Source organism: Diuraphis noxia, unplaced genomic scaffold (genome assembly GCF_037042655.1).
Source record: "Diuraphis noxia isolate RWA-SAM2 unplaced genomic scaffold, SU_Dnox_SAM2 contig0003, whole genome shotgun sequence".
Lineage (NCBI taxonomy): Eukaryota > Metazoa > Arthropoda > Insecta > Hemiptera > Aphididae > Diuraphis > Diuraphis noxia.
The window spans coordinates 9165754-9184439 of NW_028301713.1; the positions used below are offsets into that span (position 1 = coordinate 9165754).

Sequence of the window (18686 nt, forward strand, 5' to 3'; positions counted from 1 at the left end):
GTAGATAAAATAAATAAAATATAACAGATTTTTATCATAAAACTATTTTTAATATTATAGTAATATTACACAATGAAAATTAATTGATATTCATGTTTTACAAATAAAAATCATAATAATTATAAATATATATTTGTTATGAATGTGTACACCTATAATTAAATTCTTTAATTATAACTAATTTGGCTTTCATTGAAAACACATTTACAGGAACATTAACAAATAATAATAAAGGAATAAAAATATTTTAATTAATTAAAAAACATGTTTTCATTATGTTGAATTGACTATTATTCATTTACTAAATCACAAAAAAAAATTAAATAAGGTAGGCACCAATTTCCCGTACATCCGTAATAAAATCATAGTTAATACTAAACCAAGGTTAATTGAAAATATATTATACTACTTAATTAAACTAGAGATCACAATATTTAAGTGTATAAAATCATTTCAGTACCCTTTTTTTATTTCTTTTTAAGTAACACATTTAGTAATTTGCATTCATTAAAAATACGTTCTAAAAATTAAATTAAATTCGATTGTTTTCGACTATATATATAAATATACTTGAGCTTACAAAGTCTATTATCAAGATTTCAATTTATTTCTATACAAAATGTAATGGAATTATAAAGTAGAATATATTATGTTAGATGTTTAATCGATTTATTCAGTTACATCCAAAGAATATGAATTTCGGTCAGTAACTAACTGCAATCTATCTTCTTTTAAAGTCTTCTTTGTTGGAAGAAGCTTACGTTTCCGTCTGTTCGTCACACCCAACTCCTCGTCCATCATGCGAACTATTTGAGCAGAGTCAGAGAAATCAATTGGCGCTATTGATATGTCTCTTACTGCTCGGAATTTACCACAATTGTTTAGATGTTCATTTTCTAACCGGAAGAAATTCCATACAAATCGTCTGTAATTAAAACCAAAAAATAAGTTAATAAAAAATATTCAATATGAATACTATACTGAATTGAATTCCTTACCTAAAGACTTCAAGAGGTGATACTAAAGAATTAGCCATTTCAGTAGATAAAATACCATAACTTGTAAGTAAATATTGGGGAACCCATAATAATCTAATCACAAGGTCTTCAACAATTGCAAAATAATAATAACCCTAAATAAATAATTATCATATTACACATCATAAAATATTAAAATATTAATGTATTTTTAATTTCACACTTAAGTACCAAAAGAGACAAATGGCATAATTTAAATGCATTTAGTAAAAAAACCCCATACTTAAATATTAAAAATAAAACAAAAATTAGCTTACTGTATTATCATATACAATCTCTTCTCTTAAGAATGTATATTCTCCAGAATTGTTATTGAATAAACCCCAATCCATTTTTACATCCCAGGTGTATGTATAAATTGAACTTATCACAGAACATATAACCCAAAAAAAAAAGAATGGATTATCATAACTACTAGTATAGTTATCTGAAACAAGACAAAAACATTCTCACACATTTGAACATAATAATAAGTATTAAATATACAGTCAAAAAGATTTATTACTTTTTGTTTGTTTCAACAATGTTCTTGCAAACACAACAAAAAATGTTGTTGAATACTTTCCGGCATTAGCTAAATGTGGAAATGTTTCACCAGTATCCCGGTAACGTCTAATACATTGAGCAAATCGAATCCAAGCAGGAATACAATTTACTATCATTTTAGAAATAAAATATTCTTCAACATTAAATTTAACATCTAAAATTAAAGAAATACACTATTAACACAGATCAAAAAGTGTAAATATCGTTCAATTCAAAAACTATATTTTAAATAAAAAATTTTCCTAACCTGAAGTTTGATACCAATTGTTATTGTAAATGTAAAAGCAAACCAAATAGTGAGCATCGAGCAGTACAGTTACCAAACTGTTCAATTGATCTGCAAGCCAAAAGTCAGCAAATCCAACATAATAAAATGGAGCACAAGCCATTCGCCACTAAAATCAAATTTTATAATTCTAAATATTTTATAAGATAAAAAAAACAACTTATAAATATACAAATTAACTTACTACTATACGTAACAGCCAAAACCTTGCTTCAAAGTAAAATATTTTAATTGGGTTTATCATAAGCAGTGTAAATAAAATTACTAAGGACAATGGATTTATATATGCAGGTATACTCAAAGCATCAGAGTATAAATAACCTAAAATACTAAGAGCACACACAACACCAAGGATTCCTGCTATTTCAAACAGGTGTTGTTCAGTAACATGCTTTCTTGGATCCAGTTCAAATATCAAAACATGATTAACACCAGAAGATCGCCATCCGTAAACATTAATGCCCATCAGAAAAAGGAACTCTATAATAAGGAATGGTCCACGATATAAACGGAATGCTTGTTTAATGTTGGTATTTTTTTCAAAAGTAGCTAAAACAACAAATCAAACATTATTTTTAAAATAATTAATATAATTTTTATATACACTCAGATACAATGTACACTCACCAGAAATGAAAATTGCAACTAGCAAAACAATAAGACATCCTAAGTATAATCCCACTTTAAAAGTAGTCCAAGGACTTTGTGTTTCACCAAGGGGCGGAACTCTGAGTCTTTTCATAGCTTTTTGACGATCACCGCATTCCAGATCATGAGTAACAGTATGTTCAGTTTCATTAATTAAACGTAATATGTCTTTATTAGTATAAAAATGAGATAGTTCAACTTGCTCTTGACGCCACTTTGCCCCACTTTCTTTATTCAACAACTAAAACATAAACATAACATTGTTTGAAACTTAATAATTAAGATTTTAAGAATGACTAAAGAAATAATAAAATATTTAAAACACAATAGTGTATCTCAACATTGATAAAGATGTAGATTGTGAGTAAAATTATTTAATACAACTCTTAATATTCTTCAGAATCCCTACATTTATTAAATCATAAAATTTGCAATGACATTTATGATGTTGTATTTAATGCTAATTAGTAATTGTTATTAAAAATCATAATTTTGGGAAAAACACGGTGATATATTTGGTCCACTCCAGTGTCGGCCTGGCCATGGCCGCGAACGCAATGCGGAGCCCCCGGCACCGTATTTATGTCGAGGGGCCCCGATATTACTAAAAATATAATATTTCACTACTTATAAGCATTTTTTATCATTTTTATTTAATAACATGTTTGGGAGCCTTTCTGAATAAATGCATCCGGGGCCCTTTAAGTACCAGGCCGACAATGGTCTACTCAAATATGCTATTGCTTAGCCATCATATAAATCTATATTAACCAACAATTTTACTTTTATACATTTTTTAATACTTTCAAAAATTGTTATTGTGGCTTATGGATTTTTTTTTCGTTATTAAAGTTTTCCTGACATTAATCAACTAAAATTAGGTGTATATTTAAAATTGTTGACATTTCTATATCAAATTTTATTAATTATAAGATTACTAGGAAATAGTTTAACAAAGCGGAGTATGACTTATGGACTTAACTGATAGAATCATGAAGATAAATTTAAAGCAAAAAAATAAAAAACTATTTAAAATTTAAAATTTTAATTCTCAACTTTCATGTGTTATGTTGTAATATTACATGTTGTAATAATGGACTATCAACTCATACATTGTGGCTTATGGATTTTTTTTTTTCGTTATTAAAGTTTTCCTGACATTAATCAACTAAAATTAGGTGTATATTTAAAATTGTTGACATTTCTATATCAAATTTTATTAATTATAAGATTACTAGGAAATAGTTAAACAGAGAGCAGTATGACTTATGGATTTAACTGATAGAATCATGAAGATAAATTTAAAGCAAAAAAATAAAAAATATTTAAAAATTTTTTTTTTTTAATTCTCAACTTTCATGTGTCATGTTGTAATAATGGACCATCAACTCATATACTGACCAATCTTATACCCAATATATTGATAATTTAGTGCTATTATGTCATATAAGTAAATATATATTGTACTGTATCACAGTAACTTGGTAATCGAAAGTGCCTACTATTTTGACACAATGGAAAAGTGTAGAGAACCGATCTATTAATAAAAGGTCATAAAAGAGTACCTGGTTAGATTAAGTTCTAACCAGAAGATAGCACCTACTAATCTATAGTTATATGATACTCAATTTCAAATATGTATAATAACTAGGACTCGGATTTATATGTATTAAAAAAACCAAATTATGTAAATATATATGTAATAATAAATCACTTTATATGTGATTAAAAAATGAAAATATGGAATACAAAAAAATAGCTTCATAAATCACATAATTATCTAATTTACTTATTTTACTACTATTATTCATCTTGATCTTGATCTTGAAAGCAATGAGATACTATATACATGCTCAAATTGTCAAAATGATCTACGGTTTGGTCATAACACAGATTTGTACTGACTGAAAGAGTGCTCGACTTCAACCGAGGTAATAGGTGCAAATTTCATATTTGCAATGTCCAAAGCAGTGAGTTCAGCCGGAAATATTACCCCATTCATTTTGCAATGTGTACCTCTAATTAGTTTTAGACAGTCTAAACCAAGATGTTGATGTAATACGCTGTTTTGATAATTGGTATTATTTAGTTTACATACTTTTTGAAACATGGGAAATCAAATACATCGTATACAACTATTAATAAATTGTAAATTGTCAAAATATGTAGGGAAAAATGGAATTATTGAGAAATATGTAAAAATATGTAAAATAAAATATAGTTCATTACAATGGAAATCCCTTGAAACGAATTTATCACTTACCTAAATTAATTTATCAAGTCACAATAAAAATATGTATTTACATATAAATATGAGCCCTAGTAATAACCTAAATAACTTAAGTTGTATAACTTAAACGTGTATATTATATAAAAAAATTGTCAAATTTAAAAGATTTTTGTTTTTCACTATAAAATTATCAAGCTCTTATTAAGTTAAAATATAATTTTAAAAAAAAGCAATTAAATTAAATTAATAAGGGTACTTAAATTAATGGATATTATTCCATATTATTATTTATAACAGAAACCTATGACAGTACCTACCAAGAATTTTATGTTTGTAAATATTACACTTAATATTAATTGATTATCATAATGAAACATGACACAAGACAGATAATTGATAAATCAATACAATTTAAACAATAGAAGACATTTGATTGAGTTTTGTAATGGTTTATAAGATTAAATCAAAATATGAATATTAAAGTCACTGTGACATAGTTTATCTAGACATATTTAAAAACTAAAGAAAAAATGCATTAAGTATTTTAATATAACTGTTTACTCTAAATAATAATAACTAATGTTAAGTTATTAAAATTTAAATGTTTTAATTTATTAATATAGTTTATTTTTTAAACTATAAGCAACAAATGTAAGAAAAATTATCTTATATAAAATAAAAATATGTTCTGTACGAATCTAGGAAAAAATAACCAAATTTATCTGTTTTTACTTAAATTAGTAGATTACACTTTACTTTTTAATAAAATTAACTTAAATATCAAATTATTTAATTATAAAAATATACCTAATTTATAATAATTATATAAATATAAATTACGTTAGTAGTAATAATATCACAAAATATACTGCACACACATTAGTCAAATAGTCAAATAATATACTACACTATTTTCTAAAAATTTAGAAAATTTTTTCTAAAAATGTATTAATTAGTAATAACCAATGAGACTGTTTTAGACAATTTTATATGAATGTATTGACTTTACAATGCGTGAAAGTTTTTTTTAAAAACATTTTTCCACATTTTTTAGAAAATAATGTAGGTAGTCATTTTTTTAGCAAATTATTGCTGTATTCATAAAAACAAACTGTTTTACATTTTATTTTAAGTTTTTAACTATTTGACTAATGTGTATTCAGTATATTTTGTGATATTATTACTACTAACGTAATTTAGATTTTTAGGAGTTAACTTTATTAGAAAATAAAGTGTAATCTACTAATTTACGTAAAAACGGATATGTACATATAATTAAAAAACTCTAATATGTATAAAGAATAAAAATATTTTGTTTAATAATTTAAAATTTGAATGAGATACACAAAGATGTTATAACTATGGAAATATTTGTGAATGATGAGAATTTTCTTTAAAAAACAATCAAATTGAATTTTAATTTTTAACCTATTATAATAATTAAAATATGTAAAATTATTTATTTTTCTTGAAAAACAATCCACCCACTTTATTAAGTCTAGATATTGTTTTTTTTTTGTAACCTAAAAATCACAAAAATAGTCATATACTTTGATTCTAGTGATTTCATCATATAACTGAAATTATCATTAAGATACAATAACAATATCAGTATTGACAAAAAATGAAGCAATTGAAATTGTATAAATACAACAATCAAGTAGTAGATTAATTTACTATTGACATAAAAATTAGATTTGTGTACATATAAAAGATTGGAAAATATATAATTATGAAAATGTAAAACAAATGTCTACAAATTACTTAGCTTAAAAAAATACTGATAAGACAGGATTCCAATAAAACTAATTCAACATAACATTTGTTAAGCAAATAAAGAAAGGCAAATAATAATTAAAAAAAAAAATTGGATTAGTATTTAGATTATAAGAAAGTAATTAGAAGCTAAATGATATGGTTAATTAGGTGTAAGCAAATTGATGACACAAAAAATATTGGAGATCACAGTTTATCAATTAAAAAGTTAATAATAAATTAGTATTAGATTCTACAGGATGATATTACCTACATTGAAACAAAGAAACTAAAAAATAGTTTTTCACAGGAATTCAACTATATGGTATTATATTATATTATTATGAATTAAAAGAAAAAAAAAGGATAATACTAAGATATTATTTATAAAAACACAAACCTTATCATGTTTTTTCAAAATCTTTTTAAACCCTGTATAGTTAAGATTTTGATAATTTTGTAAAAGTATTAAGCTCAAATAAAACTCGCTGAAAGCTAATTTGAGCTCTTGCACTTTTCGTTGAGGTAAATTCAGTTTATTGGAATCTGACTTTTTACCATAATCTTTCATTTTTACAGCAGTGGAGGATAGCAGATCAAGTTCATTCTTTAATGTTTGAAACTTACGCATTGCTTCGGCAAGTTTTTCTGAAAAATCATCACACAAATAATAACAAAATCAATGAGTATTTATATTTTAGTAGCACTACAAACCAGAGTAGAAAACATTGATTTTAGCCAATTCCTTTTCGCAATACTGCAAAAAATGTTCGTCGAATTGAATGAAACGGCGGTGCAGGTTTTCGGGGTCTGTGGACTCTATTGACGGTGCTTCTTCTATGATTTTGTAAAGCATCTCTTTCATGTCCTAGGTAATAATATGATGATGAAAGCTACAGTAAGAGTCGTTGGAACAGGCCGGCGAGTTCTCCGAGTATGGGTACATACCTCGTAGTTGATGTACTGTTTCCGCCATTCTGGCGTGATGTGAGCCTGGAGATGTTCTGCAAACTTCATTTCGGTGGAGAAAGTATGAGCGTAGCTTGGGCGGGGCAGGAACCGGAGACGGCTTGAAGCGAATGAAAATGAAAATAGGAAGAACGTAAACGAGGGAAAAAGAGGAGAAAAGACGTTAAGTACCTAAGATCACAGCGTGTTCAAGTCATGAGTGTAAGTACATCGGAAGTACTACTAACCCGTGGTGGTACGAGTACGACCGAGACCGTGTGCAATACTGCAACGCTTTATGCTTGACGTTGACGGCCGCGGCTGGTCGCACCAGTCGATGACGGAGAACGGAGATAAGGAAACAATTTTGAAGTGGTATTTTTTTTTCCGTACCGTCCACGATAACGGCAACTGATTCTACTATATAGTGATAACCGTACCGTGTTTCGCGTGCACGCGGTCGACGCGGACAGAGCGCTCGAGCGGACGAAACCGCAACCGCGATAACCGTTCCGCTCTCCGCCACCGAACCGCCTACGGCGCAACCGCCGAATGCGACGCACGCCGCACGCCGCACGCCGCAAGCGTGGCGCGTCCGGCGACGGCTGTTCTACGATTTCGTCGGTACTCGGCGGCGCTATAGTCAGCCGTCCGTCGTTCAGCGTCGTCGTTTTCCGTCGGCCGTCGTTGCCGTGGTTTGTGCGTTGGTTGTCGCGCGTCCGTGGCCCGTGCGATTATTAATTGTGGACGGCGGCGAGTCGCGACCGTTTTGTGATTTGTAATCCGCGCGCGCGCGCAGTAGGGGCCCATGTGACATTTTGAATTTTTTTCCGTTTTTATTTTCGTCCGCGGATTTTTGCGGAAGTCTACGCCGGCCGTTCGAGACCCGGAGATCTATATTTACTTCGCATTCCAGCGGGACACGGCCACCGGACACGTCTTTTCGCTGGACCGTTTGGCTTTGGCCTAGTTTCAAAAAAAAAAAAAATAACAACCCATCATATAGGTAGGTGGTGGTAGCTACAATACCGGCGCGAGGTGTAATAATAAATCGTAAAAGGTCGACGACTTAGGTGCGCGCGCGTGTGTTTGTGTGTGTGCGTTTATATGCACTGCTGCGAACGTCTCGCGTTTGTTTATTGCCCGTGAAACGACGAAGACGACGGTGGTTCCCGTCCCGGAAGAAGCACGACGCCACTCGCCGGAAATGGAAAGAAATCATTATCTGTCCGGTTCGTTTGATGGTCTGTCCGACGGCGACCGCGACCAGCACCAAGTCCACCACCAGTACTTCAAGAGCTCGTTCGCCAAGTCCATGGCGCTGGAAACGACCAAGTCGCTGAACTTTGCCGATCTGGACTTGACCGGAAACGACCGGTACAACACCGTCGGATCGCAGCGGAAGGTAATGATTGTAATCATGAGAAACGAAAACGGGTTCTCCCTTATTCCGGGTTCATTCCGATCGAGGTTTTGTTATTACCCTCGTCTTTTTCTCATATTTGTTCACTATATTTTCCGTTTGCATCGAACATATCGCCGATGTATCACCGCCGTGTGTTATAATTATTGTTAGTTGTTACGTCGAGGCGTATCCTTCCACGATATTGATTGATTTCTGGCCGCTGCCACCTCCGACCGGTTAATGGGTAAATACTAGTTACTCGGTAATAATAATATTATTAACCACTTCGTCGTACGTGACGGATAGGCAAGTTGGGTTTTACCCGAGGCACGGTGCAATGTTTACCTGTACCGTGCCATTGACCGGTTGCTAGGGGATATGGTGTTAATTGGAGCTCAGTAAAAACTTATCGTTATTATTGTGGGTGGAGGTGTTCCGTTTGTTGCGTCGATTCGAGCGAAAAAAAAATTAATTATTCACGTGGATAGATGTTGATGATGATGAGCTTGTTGGAAACATGGTCAGGTGTGTTGTTGTTATAGGTTGGTTTGGCACTATGTTGATATTATTTTTTTTTCGCGAGAAGTCGGCTAATAAAAAAAATTCAATTTCCGGCTGGTGTCCGTTTACCGGCATATTTATTATAATAATTTTTTCGCGGTCCTACCTTTTGGGTGGAAGGGGAAGGTTGGTTTACTCGTGTTACTTACGATATCTGTATGCTGTACATTTTAATATTCTTGAACTATTCCTGTGTTATAAAGTGTTGTTGGTTATAATCTAATTATGATTTACTAAAAATAATTTTACAATTAATTTATCCTGTAAATATTAAATTTATAGTTTAATCTTCGCTTAAATGCCCGTGTGGCATTTTAATATCAGTGAAGTACAAACAATTCTCGCCATGATAAATAATTGTAATCTAAAATGACAAATAGTTAGAAACTCCTAAGTCTATTTTTATCAACGTATTACATAATGTTTTGTTCAATTTTATGTACTGTAATATTGTCATTATATTTACGACATTATTTCTTAATTTTTATAATAACGTTTAGGCTTTAGGATACAACATTTGTATTCAATATATTGTAAGATGAATTTTGAATTATTATTTTTTTTAATACTTTTCCAATTTTCCATGAAAATCTATCATATCAAACTAGGTTAAATTTATATCATGAATGTATTGGATATTTTTACTTTTTGTCTATTTATACAAGGTAAATCTAGAAATTAAAAAATGGCTAGTCTTGAGTTCTTGACGTACGAAAAACGTCCACATCTCGTATTAAGCCGTATAAAATACGAATTGATGAAATACGTCTTGTAAAAACTTTAAAAAGGGATAAATCATAAACGAGATAAATATAATATTTTACCTTGATATGGTTACTTGATAGGTACCACATTTTTTAAAATATTTGGTATACCTATAATATTATCGAAAATGAACCTTTAAAATAGTCAAGTGACGCCTCGTTGTCGTTTGTATAAAATTCTCTATAAAATTGGACGTACCCATATTTATTTACTTTTACCGATAGTGATGCAAGGGGTTGTAAATTTAAGTATTGTGGAAGATGTTAGATCAAAGAACCATAAAAGGCTTGATTTGCTGTGACCATGAATCAAATAAAACCGGTTTAATTCGCTATCTTTTTTATGCATAATCATAATTATTGATATGTCTACTTGTATTTTCAAAATGATGAAGGTGTATGTAAATGTAAAGGTTATGTTATTTACACAGTAATTGTTAATAACCGGTAATTATTTTTAGTATTTTTAGTTTTATGATAGATTTAGGATTATTTTATTAAAAAAGATAACAAAATATGGATTTGAGATTTCTTAAATAATTCGGTGATAATCGTTTGCGCACGCCGAACAGTACACAATTTTTTACGTGACATAACTGACAACTCGTTTGTGTACTTAGGAAAATGTGAAACCCTGCTAATACAAATGTTGACCCGAAAGACTTATTTTGTAACTTACAGTGCAAATTTCAATAAGATACACGTAATCTCAAAAGTTTTTGGTCGCAAATGTTTCAGACATTTATGTAACAAATTAAATTAAAATAATAAAAATAAAAATAAAACACACACATATTTTTAATCACGCCTGTTGTATACAGACAATCCTAAGCCTGTAAAAGTGAGAAATACAATCTTAAACATTATTTTTGTTAGTTCTTTTGAGTTTTTGTAAACTTTTGCCATAGTTTATGTACGCAAACGAGTCCTACGTTTTGAGTCGTTAATCACAGGTATTAAAAATTCGTGTGCGCAGTTGAGTTGTACATTTGTACGCAAACGAATCGCAAAAAAGGTTGAATGTAAGCTAACGGGTATCGCCCGAATAATTTTAATAGTATAATTATGTCGTTTTAGATGACACTGTTAGCTTGTAGTGTTATTCCTGTTAAAAATAGGTGTTTGTTATAATGTATTACGCACTATTGTAGTTCGTTACTAATAAGCATTAAGTACGGATATCATTTATAACATACTGACGCAAAGCACTCGTTTAAAAATGCATACTTTATGAACACTAATGTTTGTTCTGTTTTATAGTGAATACTGAGCACATAATATAACAATATAATTTTATAATATGAGCTATATGAGATCTTGAATTAGAAAGTACATGGAGTGTAACGGTTTAAAGGTCAATTTTACATTCAGTTATTGTGTCAAAAAAGATAACAACGATATGGACACTTAGGTACAATTATATATTAAAAAAATATAATATTTGGTGGTAGGTGGTAGTTACTACTTATTAGTTATATTATTTCGTATCTATCATTTATAATATTATAGGTAGTTGTGTCTTGTGTGTTCTGTGTAGTATTTACTAATTTGTATCTTATTATTTTTAAACAAATTTTCCCAGACCTACCTTAGGTACTATTTGTCTATTCCTATATTCATTCAGTACTTTTCTTAAATTGATTATGTTTGTAATTAGGTATATACATTAAATAATGAAAATATAATAATTAATTTTAATTAAATATTACCGAAATATTTAAAATTGTTGATAAAATATTGTTACTAATGGAAATATACCATAATATATGATCAATACTTATAAAAGTTTTCTGTTTTTATATTTAAAAAAAAAATTATTTACTGTAATTTATTAATGAAATACTGTCATATTTCCATATAATTGTATAAAAGTTGCATTTTTTAAAAAAAATTTATCTGATTCACAAAATACATTTTTAAAATATAGATCTATGCTACGTAATATCGTAAATTTGAAAGTATAAAATTACATTTTGTAACTTCATATTGGTACTGGTTCTCGTTCCAAATTAACATTACATTTTCTGTTATTAATTTTACATTGGTTTTATTTATTTAACAGTAAGTATCTCGTCAGTGGGTCTCAGATGTATACTGATGTTTTAATTATAGTTTTTTAACACACAATGAAGAATTTTCTTTTGTTAATTTCTGAATTTTTGAGAGCAAATTTTCGCATACAAATCCCGGCTTAATTGTAATATTATATTTATTTTTGATCAAATATTACATTTTAGATGGATTAAGTACACAAGACCCGTCTAATATTAAATAAAATATTAAGAGAATAAGAAGTGGTGATTTTTCTTGTCACTTGTAAGTTGTAGCATAGAAATATAGATGTGTTCTATTTCAAACCTATCAATTGATCTAGTGAAGTGAATAAGCTTTCTGAAAACTTTTTTAATTTGTCGTAAGTCTACTTTGGATCGAATTTCCACTTTTTTATTTGATGCCCCTACATTTTCTTAGTGAGATTTATCTGAGATAGTTCATATTAGTAGTGCATTTTCTGATTATTTTTAACTGCTTTACTTTATTTGAGTTCGGTTATTATAATTTTTAGACTGAAATCAATTTATGACATATATGTGTAACTACCTATCTACTTCATACAATTCATACAGATGTTACGTTTGTACAAAATAATATATTTTTATTTATCTGTACTCTAGTAATATAATCGTTAAGAATTAAAACGTTTTAATGTTGAAGATGTAACAATTAAGTTAATGTATAAATAACGTAGAACCTAGAAATAACCGGACATATAATTACCAAAATTAGAGTATAAAGGCCTGTTAAAGAAGCGGTACAATTCTGGGTAACACAATAAAAATGTATCAGTACTACAGCAGCAGTTTGTGAGTTTTGCCTTTTAATTTTAAAATTTATTTATCCTGAAGCACTGCCTAATGTTTCTGTGCCTTCCTTACTGGATATCTACAACTATATTAGAACGATGTTATAAACTTATAACAATCATATTATTCTTATTCCGTGGGAATTTTCGACCAAAAATACCGTTGTATTAAAATGCAATTTGAATTATTTAATGGTTTCAAATTGTTATTAACCTCACTAGGTACTTCAAACAAAACAACGATGAGTCATAACTCAAAAATATTTGAATAAGTTCCTCACATATTATATTAGAATAATAATAAAATTGTCGGGTTTATTTCGTTGTTTCATTATAAGATTATCTCGTTCTCACGAGTCACCGAGAACTTAGGTATTCAATATTTTTTTGCTGAGGTATTAGACTTAGAATTTGTAGGCACGCCAAAAATGTATTTTTTATTTAATAAGTAAATGTAATACAAATGTGATGTATTGAGTTATGTAATAACTATAATAACCAACAAATACAAAATATGTACAATAATTGATATTATGATCACGACAGAATCACGATGTGTTCGAGGTTAGATTACAGGTAATATGCCGTTGTTTTGAAGTGTTAGAAGGACATAATACTCGTTGAACAAATAATGTTCACACATGTGAACAGTTATATCCATGTACAAAAAAAAGCATAATTATGACGATTATGTCATAATATAGCCAATATTTATTATGAATATTAAAACTTGATAAAATATGCTGTTTTTATATTATGATTTTACAGTTTATATTTATTTAAAACTGTCCAATACTTTAGTAAATTCTTTTCTTTCTTTTTTTTAATTTTCATAAACATTATTAACTAAACTTTCGTTCCCGTTTAATTAATGCGATGAATAATTAGACCATAAAATTATCTCGGTTTTATTTTCATTATTATTTTTAACGCGTTTTATGAATGTGTAAGGCCCGCAGAAATTACTGGCGCGTCCTCTAGTCTAAATTGTATAAACAGTATAATATTATACTATATATTCTGCGACCTGCCTGTATTCATTTCCACGCTAATTTCCTATATAATACCCGTATGGCGTATAATGTATATTATACAATTTTTTTCAGTAAGAGCATATTAATTCAAATATTTATATATGACATACAAATTAATAGTTGATGAAATGTGATTGTTACATCAGACTTACAAATGTTAATTCTAGAATCGTCTTTACCATTGTAGATTATTACTACTGGTATTGAAATTGTTTTGTAATAATTTAGATAACTTTCTCCATAAAAACTGTCAAGTATTCTCGATGCTATTCATATTTCTGGCGCTACTATCAAAATTCCATTGTTGACAAAATATAATATTTTGTGGGCCATAAGTGTGTACCTATATAATATCTCTTTTATTCAATATATTTTGTTAGTGTATTGTAAATATTAAATAATATTGTGTATTATGTATTTATTATAAATTGTTTTTTTTTTTTATTATTATTTAAATGATTATGCAAAGGTTATTGAATACAACTTTGTAAAATATGAAATATTATGGTTTTTAGGTAAATAGAAGACTTTCTCAAAGGTTTGAACCAAATGAAAACAGCGAATCATTCGAATTTATTAAAAAAGAATACAAACATTTGCAAAATGTAAGTATCTCCATACTCTGTGCATAGTTTCTTAAAAATATTTTATTGCTCATAGTTATCTAATAGATATAAGTAATTTAATGTTAATAGGTACCTGAAAAATATTCAATTTATTTATTCACAATAGTGTGATATATAAAAATTAGAAATCCAGTCATCATAGGAACTTGAATGATATTTATAAATAAATAGGTTGAGTTTATTTTTTCTACATAAATTCACACACACAAAATCATTTTAAAATCACTCGCAAGAGATTTTTTTTTCATTAATTTATTATGCAAAAAAAATCTAGATTATATATGATTATTTTCTTTTTAAATCGTCGGTAAAATCGATAGCTTTCCAATTGTACAACATATTTGTTCATTTATATTGTGATGCAGATATACTAACAAAAAATAAATATACCCGTGTATTGATTCAGTAACGTTTTTTATTTCTTCGTTGTCTCCTGAGTATATAATAAAATAATAACTGAAAGAAAAGAGGTAATAGTAATATTATACTATAATAATTGTGCAATCTAGCCGAATTATGGCAGGGAAGCCGGGGAAGGTCTGTCGACGCTTGTCGCCGTGTATAATTTCACAGAATTCGACATAGTAGTAAATATATTTTCTTATCATTTATAATCAAAACAAAAAAAACCTCGAACGTACAATATGACCATTGTAAAAATTGGATTTTTAACCTTCAACAATTTTAAATATTACATTAAACCAAAAAATATGTGTGTTTGTTGCATAAAATTACACTCCAGCGAATTTAATCTATATAGTTATACCTGTATGGTTTTCTTTGAAAACTAGAACACTATTGAACAAATAACCAAAAAATTTCCCATTATTTATCAATAAAGTGTAACTTTTTTTACTTCTGCGTTGTACTTGCTAGTCGATATTAGCAAGGTCTGTTGCATCAGATCGTATTATGTTTGATCTGGCTGAAAGTGAGATTGTTATAAAATTAATAATTATCAGATAATATTATTATAATAATGGCACATTAGTGAAAAATAACTTTTCTAAAGAAATATACTTTCACTGAATATTATTGGCTCTTTGTCAATTGTTATAAAATATAGCCTACTTTTGATGTTGTTATTGTTATATTGCGGAGTACTATTTGATCAATATTTCTGATTCAAAAGCGTGGAAATTAATTGATGATAAAACAAAACCATTTTAAATAATACTTCAGAGTACCTATATACCTGTCTTGATGTGGCGATGATTATTACTATTATTTTAATTATTTTTGTTAGAGTAAAAAAAAATGCTTTCTCTCTAGCGTTCGATCAATTGCCCGACTTGCATGGTTTTGTACTCATGATGTCAGTCTGTCACAAATTTCGTGTTCATGCATAGAGTGTATATAATTACACGTATAATACAGCCAGAGCATAATTCCTTTAAATGTTGTTTGGCTATTGTTGTTTCATAATAGTACGCCTCAGTACATGGTAAACCATATATTATTATTCTGATTCATTATCCGTCAAATTCTTTGTGGTTATTTTTTTTTTTTATATGTTTTGCTGCAATGTCAACAGTGTTTCAACATTTTTATTAATGGTGGTGGTTAGGTTAGTTTTTGTCTGGCCCGTATCTATCTGTTTCTGGTACTAAAAATGGGCATTTTACTATACAAATTGATTCTAACGATTTCTTTACACAAAGGCAATCTACATAATCCGTATTTTTGTTTTGCATTTCGTCTGAACTTATCTGAAATTATTGGTCTAAAAGCATTACATTTATATTGATCTGTGCTATTTGAAACAAACACTTGTTTGTTGCGTTAAATAAATACCTATTAAAGCTAAGCCAGTAAGTAATTAACTGATTAATTTGTACATTTTTTTTGCGCACTTAAGTAAAATATTCAGCTCTTACGTGACAATCGTATTATCATAATATTATTTTATTTCGAATATTAATAATACCATTGATTTTATAATATTGTGAAGAGAAAGTCATGTCTATTATATCATAGATCACGTGCTCTATATTAGGTCAAGAATCAAGATTAATCGTACTTAGACCATTTCGTTATTTATCCTTCGTACTATAAGCATTAACTAAAATTTGGGTATTCTGTGTTTTGAAAATTGAGTAATATGTTTAACATGTTGTGCGCACAAGTAGTAAACCCAGTTTCGGGACGGTACAGGATTCACACATGGTTTATCAACCATGACTGCCCGATGATTTTGTCTTTTTTTCTACATTAAACAAAAACAAAATAATATGTAAATAATTCGTCGTCCCGCTGTATAATCGCCCCTCGAAAACCATATTATTGCTAGGTACTTATTGTGTTAATTAATAATAAATTATCATTTGGTGTTTTATTCTTGCTAGCTCTACGACGACTTGCGTTCCAAACACGAGAAACTGATGCACAAAGATGCCAATGACCAGGCGCCTTGCATCGAGTTGACATTGGCAAAATCCCAAGTAGACACTCTTCAGTGGCAACTGAAGCAGGTGCGTGTTGTACACGTATATTTATATACAATTTTTTTCACAATGTTAATCGCATGCATTTTTTTAAACACAAATAACTTAAAATTTGTTTACAGGTTGAGGCTAGTAATCAAATGTATAAAGCAGTGTTGGAGCAAGTGTCTAAATTCTTGGAAAAAGCGCATACATCTTTAAACACCAACCACGACAAACCTAATCTGCCCATCAAGAATAGGTAAACTAAAAAAATATGAAATTCTTCAACAGGACAAAATGTCTTCATAACAATATCTTGCAAATGTTTGCATTTTATTCATAATTTTGATATTGCTAATTGTATTTGTATAATATTAATTTATTATTATCTTTGTCTAGAAGACCATCACTGAAGAGTAACAAAGGAGAATTTACAGAAAAGCTCTCACTAGAAGCTTATAGATTGTATCGCACCGTTCAGTCTATAATTCATACCAAAGAACCAGATCTAGTCCAACACTTAACACCATGCTATAGTACATTGTTTGAAAAGATTAGCAACTCTTCTGTAAGTATTAGTTTGTAACTTGAATATAACAGTATTTTTTTTTCTCATGTTCATAAAATTATTATTAATTGTCTCCCTATCTTCAGCTTTGTAGTTGCGATTCTTTACCGGCTGTTTGTAACGGTGTAAAATGCTTGGAAGTTTCTAGTAGCAGTTCAAACCATAGTGAAACATCTATTAAGGGATCAGACTTTTTCAAAAAAGAAACTAAGCAAAAAAATAATGTCATGGAAGATGAGAGTGGTTTCTCATCAATCAGTTCACATGATAACAGTAATTCTCCGACTTACCCCGAATTGGGATTGCCACCAACCGGACATTTTCCAATCGATAAAGTTTCAAGAAGATGGAGTTCCGTGTCAGCCACACCTATCAATCAATCATTTAATTACCATACGACTGGAAGTTCAAATACTTCGTCACCTATTAAAGTTTGTTGGGTATAAAATTAAGATTAAGTGTACAATATAACATATTGTACATATGAAAGACTTATGTATTCAGTAATTTATTTTTATTTATTGTTTTCATTAATTTGTTTAGAAGTATCAGCTATAATTGGCGTGCTTAAATTTTTATATATCATGTTTTTCATAATCTTAGTAGTTAAATTCTAATGACTGTCACATTTTTTAAATTTAAATATTTTATTTTACTGTTCTTATTTACATATTATTATTTTTATCCTTCACTGTGTTTGCTTCATAATTTATGATTATTTAACTCTGTATAATTTTATATTTTATTTTCATGGTTTATAATTTATTATTTTTGTTGTACGCAGGATTTGTACATTAATCAATAATTCCTTCTTAATTTGAATTAATATATTAATATTAGGATGTATAAAAGTACAAATATAATATATATTATAAATGTTAGATATATATTCATTTATGAAGTGTATTATTTTTTTTTCAACAACAGTTTTTATATAAAATATGTATTCTTAATATCTATACCTACTTTTTCAGATTAAGTATTGATCC

At 28.9% G+C, this 18686-nt stretch overlaps 2 protein-coding genes across 3 annotated transcripts; one reads left to right on the plus strand and one right to left on the minus strand.

Moving 5' to 3' along the window:
• Positions 1-314: 314 nt before the first annotated feature.
• LOC107167586 (solute carrier family 53 member 1-like) lies at positions 315-7942 on the minus strand. Its single transcript, XM_015516715.2, has 10 exons — positions 7451-7942; positions 7217-7370; positions 6903-7150; positions 2497-2758; positions 2054-2418; positions 1831-1978; positions 1543-1737; positions 1295-1464; positions 999-1132; positions 315-925 (listed from the first exon to the last, which is right to left on the minus strand). The coding sequence occupies exons 1-10, from the start codon at positions 7517-7519 to the stop codon at positions 670-672; spliced, it is 2001 nt and encodes a 666-aa protein (XP_015372201.1). The 5' UTR covers positions 7520-7942; the 3' UTR covers positions 315-669.
• A 106-nt stretch (positions 7943-8048) lies between these two features.
• Positions 8049-18477, plus strand: LOC107167588 (uncharacterized). 2 transcript variants are annotated; one of them, XM_015516716.2, is made up of 6 exons: positions 8052-8855; positions 14593-14682; positions 17049-17174; positions 17270-17388; positions 17529-17697; positions 17784-18477. In XM_015516716.2, the coding sequence occupies exons 1-6, from the start codon at positions 8658-8660 to the stop codon at positions 18141-18143; spliced, it is 1062 nt and encodes a 353-aa protein (XP_015372202.1). In that variant the 5' UTR covers positions 8052-8657; the 3' UTR covers positions 18144-18477. The 2 variants fall into 2 exon arrangements, with proteins under 2 accessions (XP_015372203.1, XP_015372202.1); XM_015516717.2 differs by lacking the exon at positions 14593-14682 and having other exon boundaries at positions 8049-8855.
• The last annotated feature ends 209 nt before the right edge of the window (positions 18478-18686 follow it).

Excerpts from the sequence above, each read along its gene's own strand:
- LOC107167586 (XM_015516715.2), bottom strand. The coding sequence starts at position 7,519 with ATGAAGTTTGCAGAACATCTCCAGGCTCACATCACGCCAGAATGGCGG. Across the intron at positions 7,151-7,216 it reads AATCAATGTTTTCTACTCTG|AAAAACTTGCCGAAGCAATG; the intron begins GTTTGTAGTGCT and ends ATGATTTTTCAG. Across the intron at positions 1,133-1,294 it reads AGATTGTATATGATAATACA|GGTTATTATTATTTTGCAAT; the intron begins GTAAGCTAATTT and ends TTATTTATTTAG.
- LOC107167588 (XM_015516716.2), top strand. The coding sequence starts at position 8,658 with ATGGAAAGAAATCATTATCTGTCCGGTTCGTTTGATGGTCTGTCCGAC. Across the intron at positions 14,683-17,048 it reads AATACAAACATTTGCAAAAT|CTCTACGACGACTTGCGTTC; the intron begins GTAAGTATCTCC and ends TATTCTTGCTAG. Across the intron at positions 17,175-17,269 it reads TTCAGTGGCAACTGAAGCAG|GTTGAGGCTAGTAATCAAAT; the intron begins GTGCGTGTTGTA and ends ATTTGTTTACAG.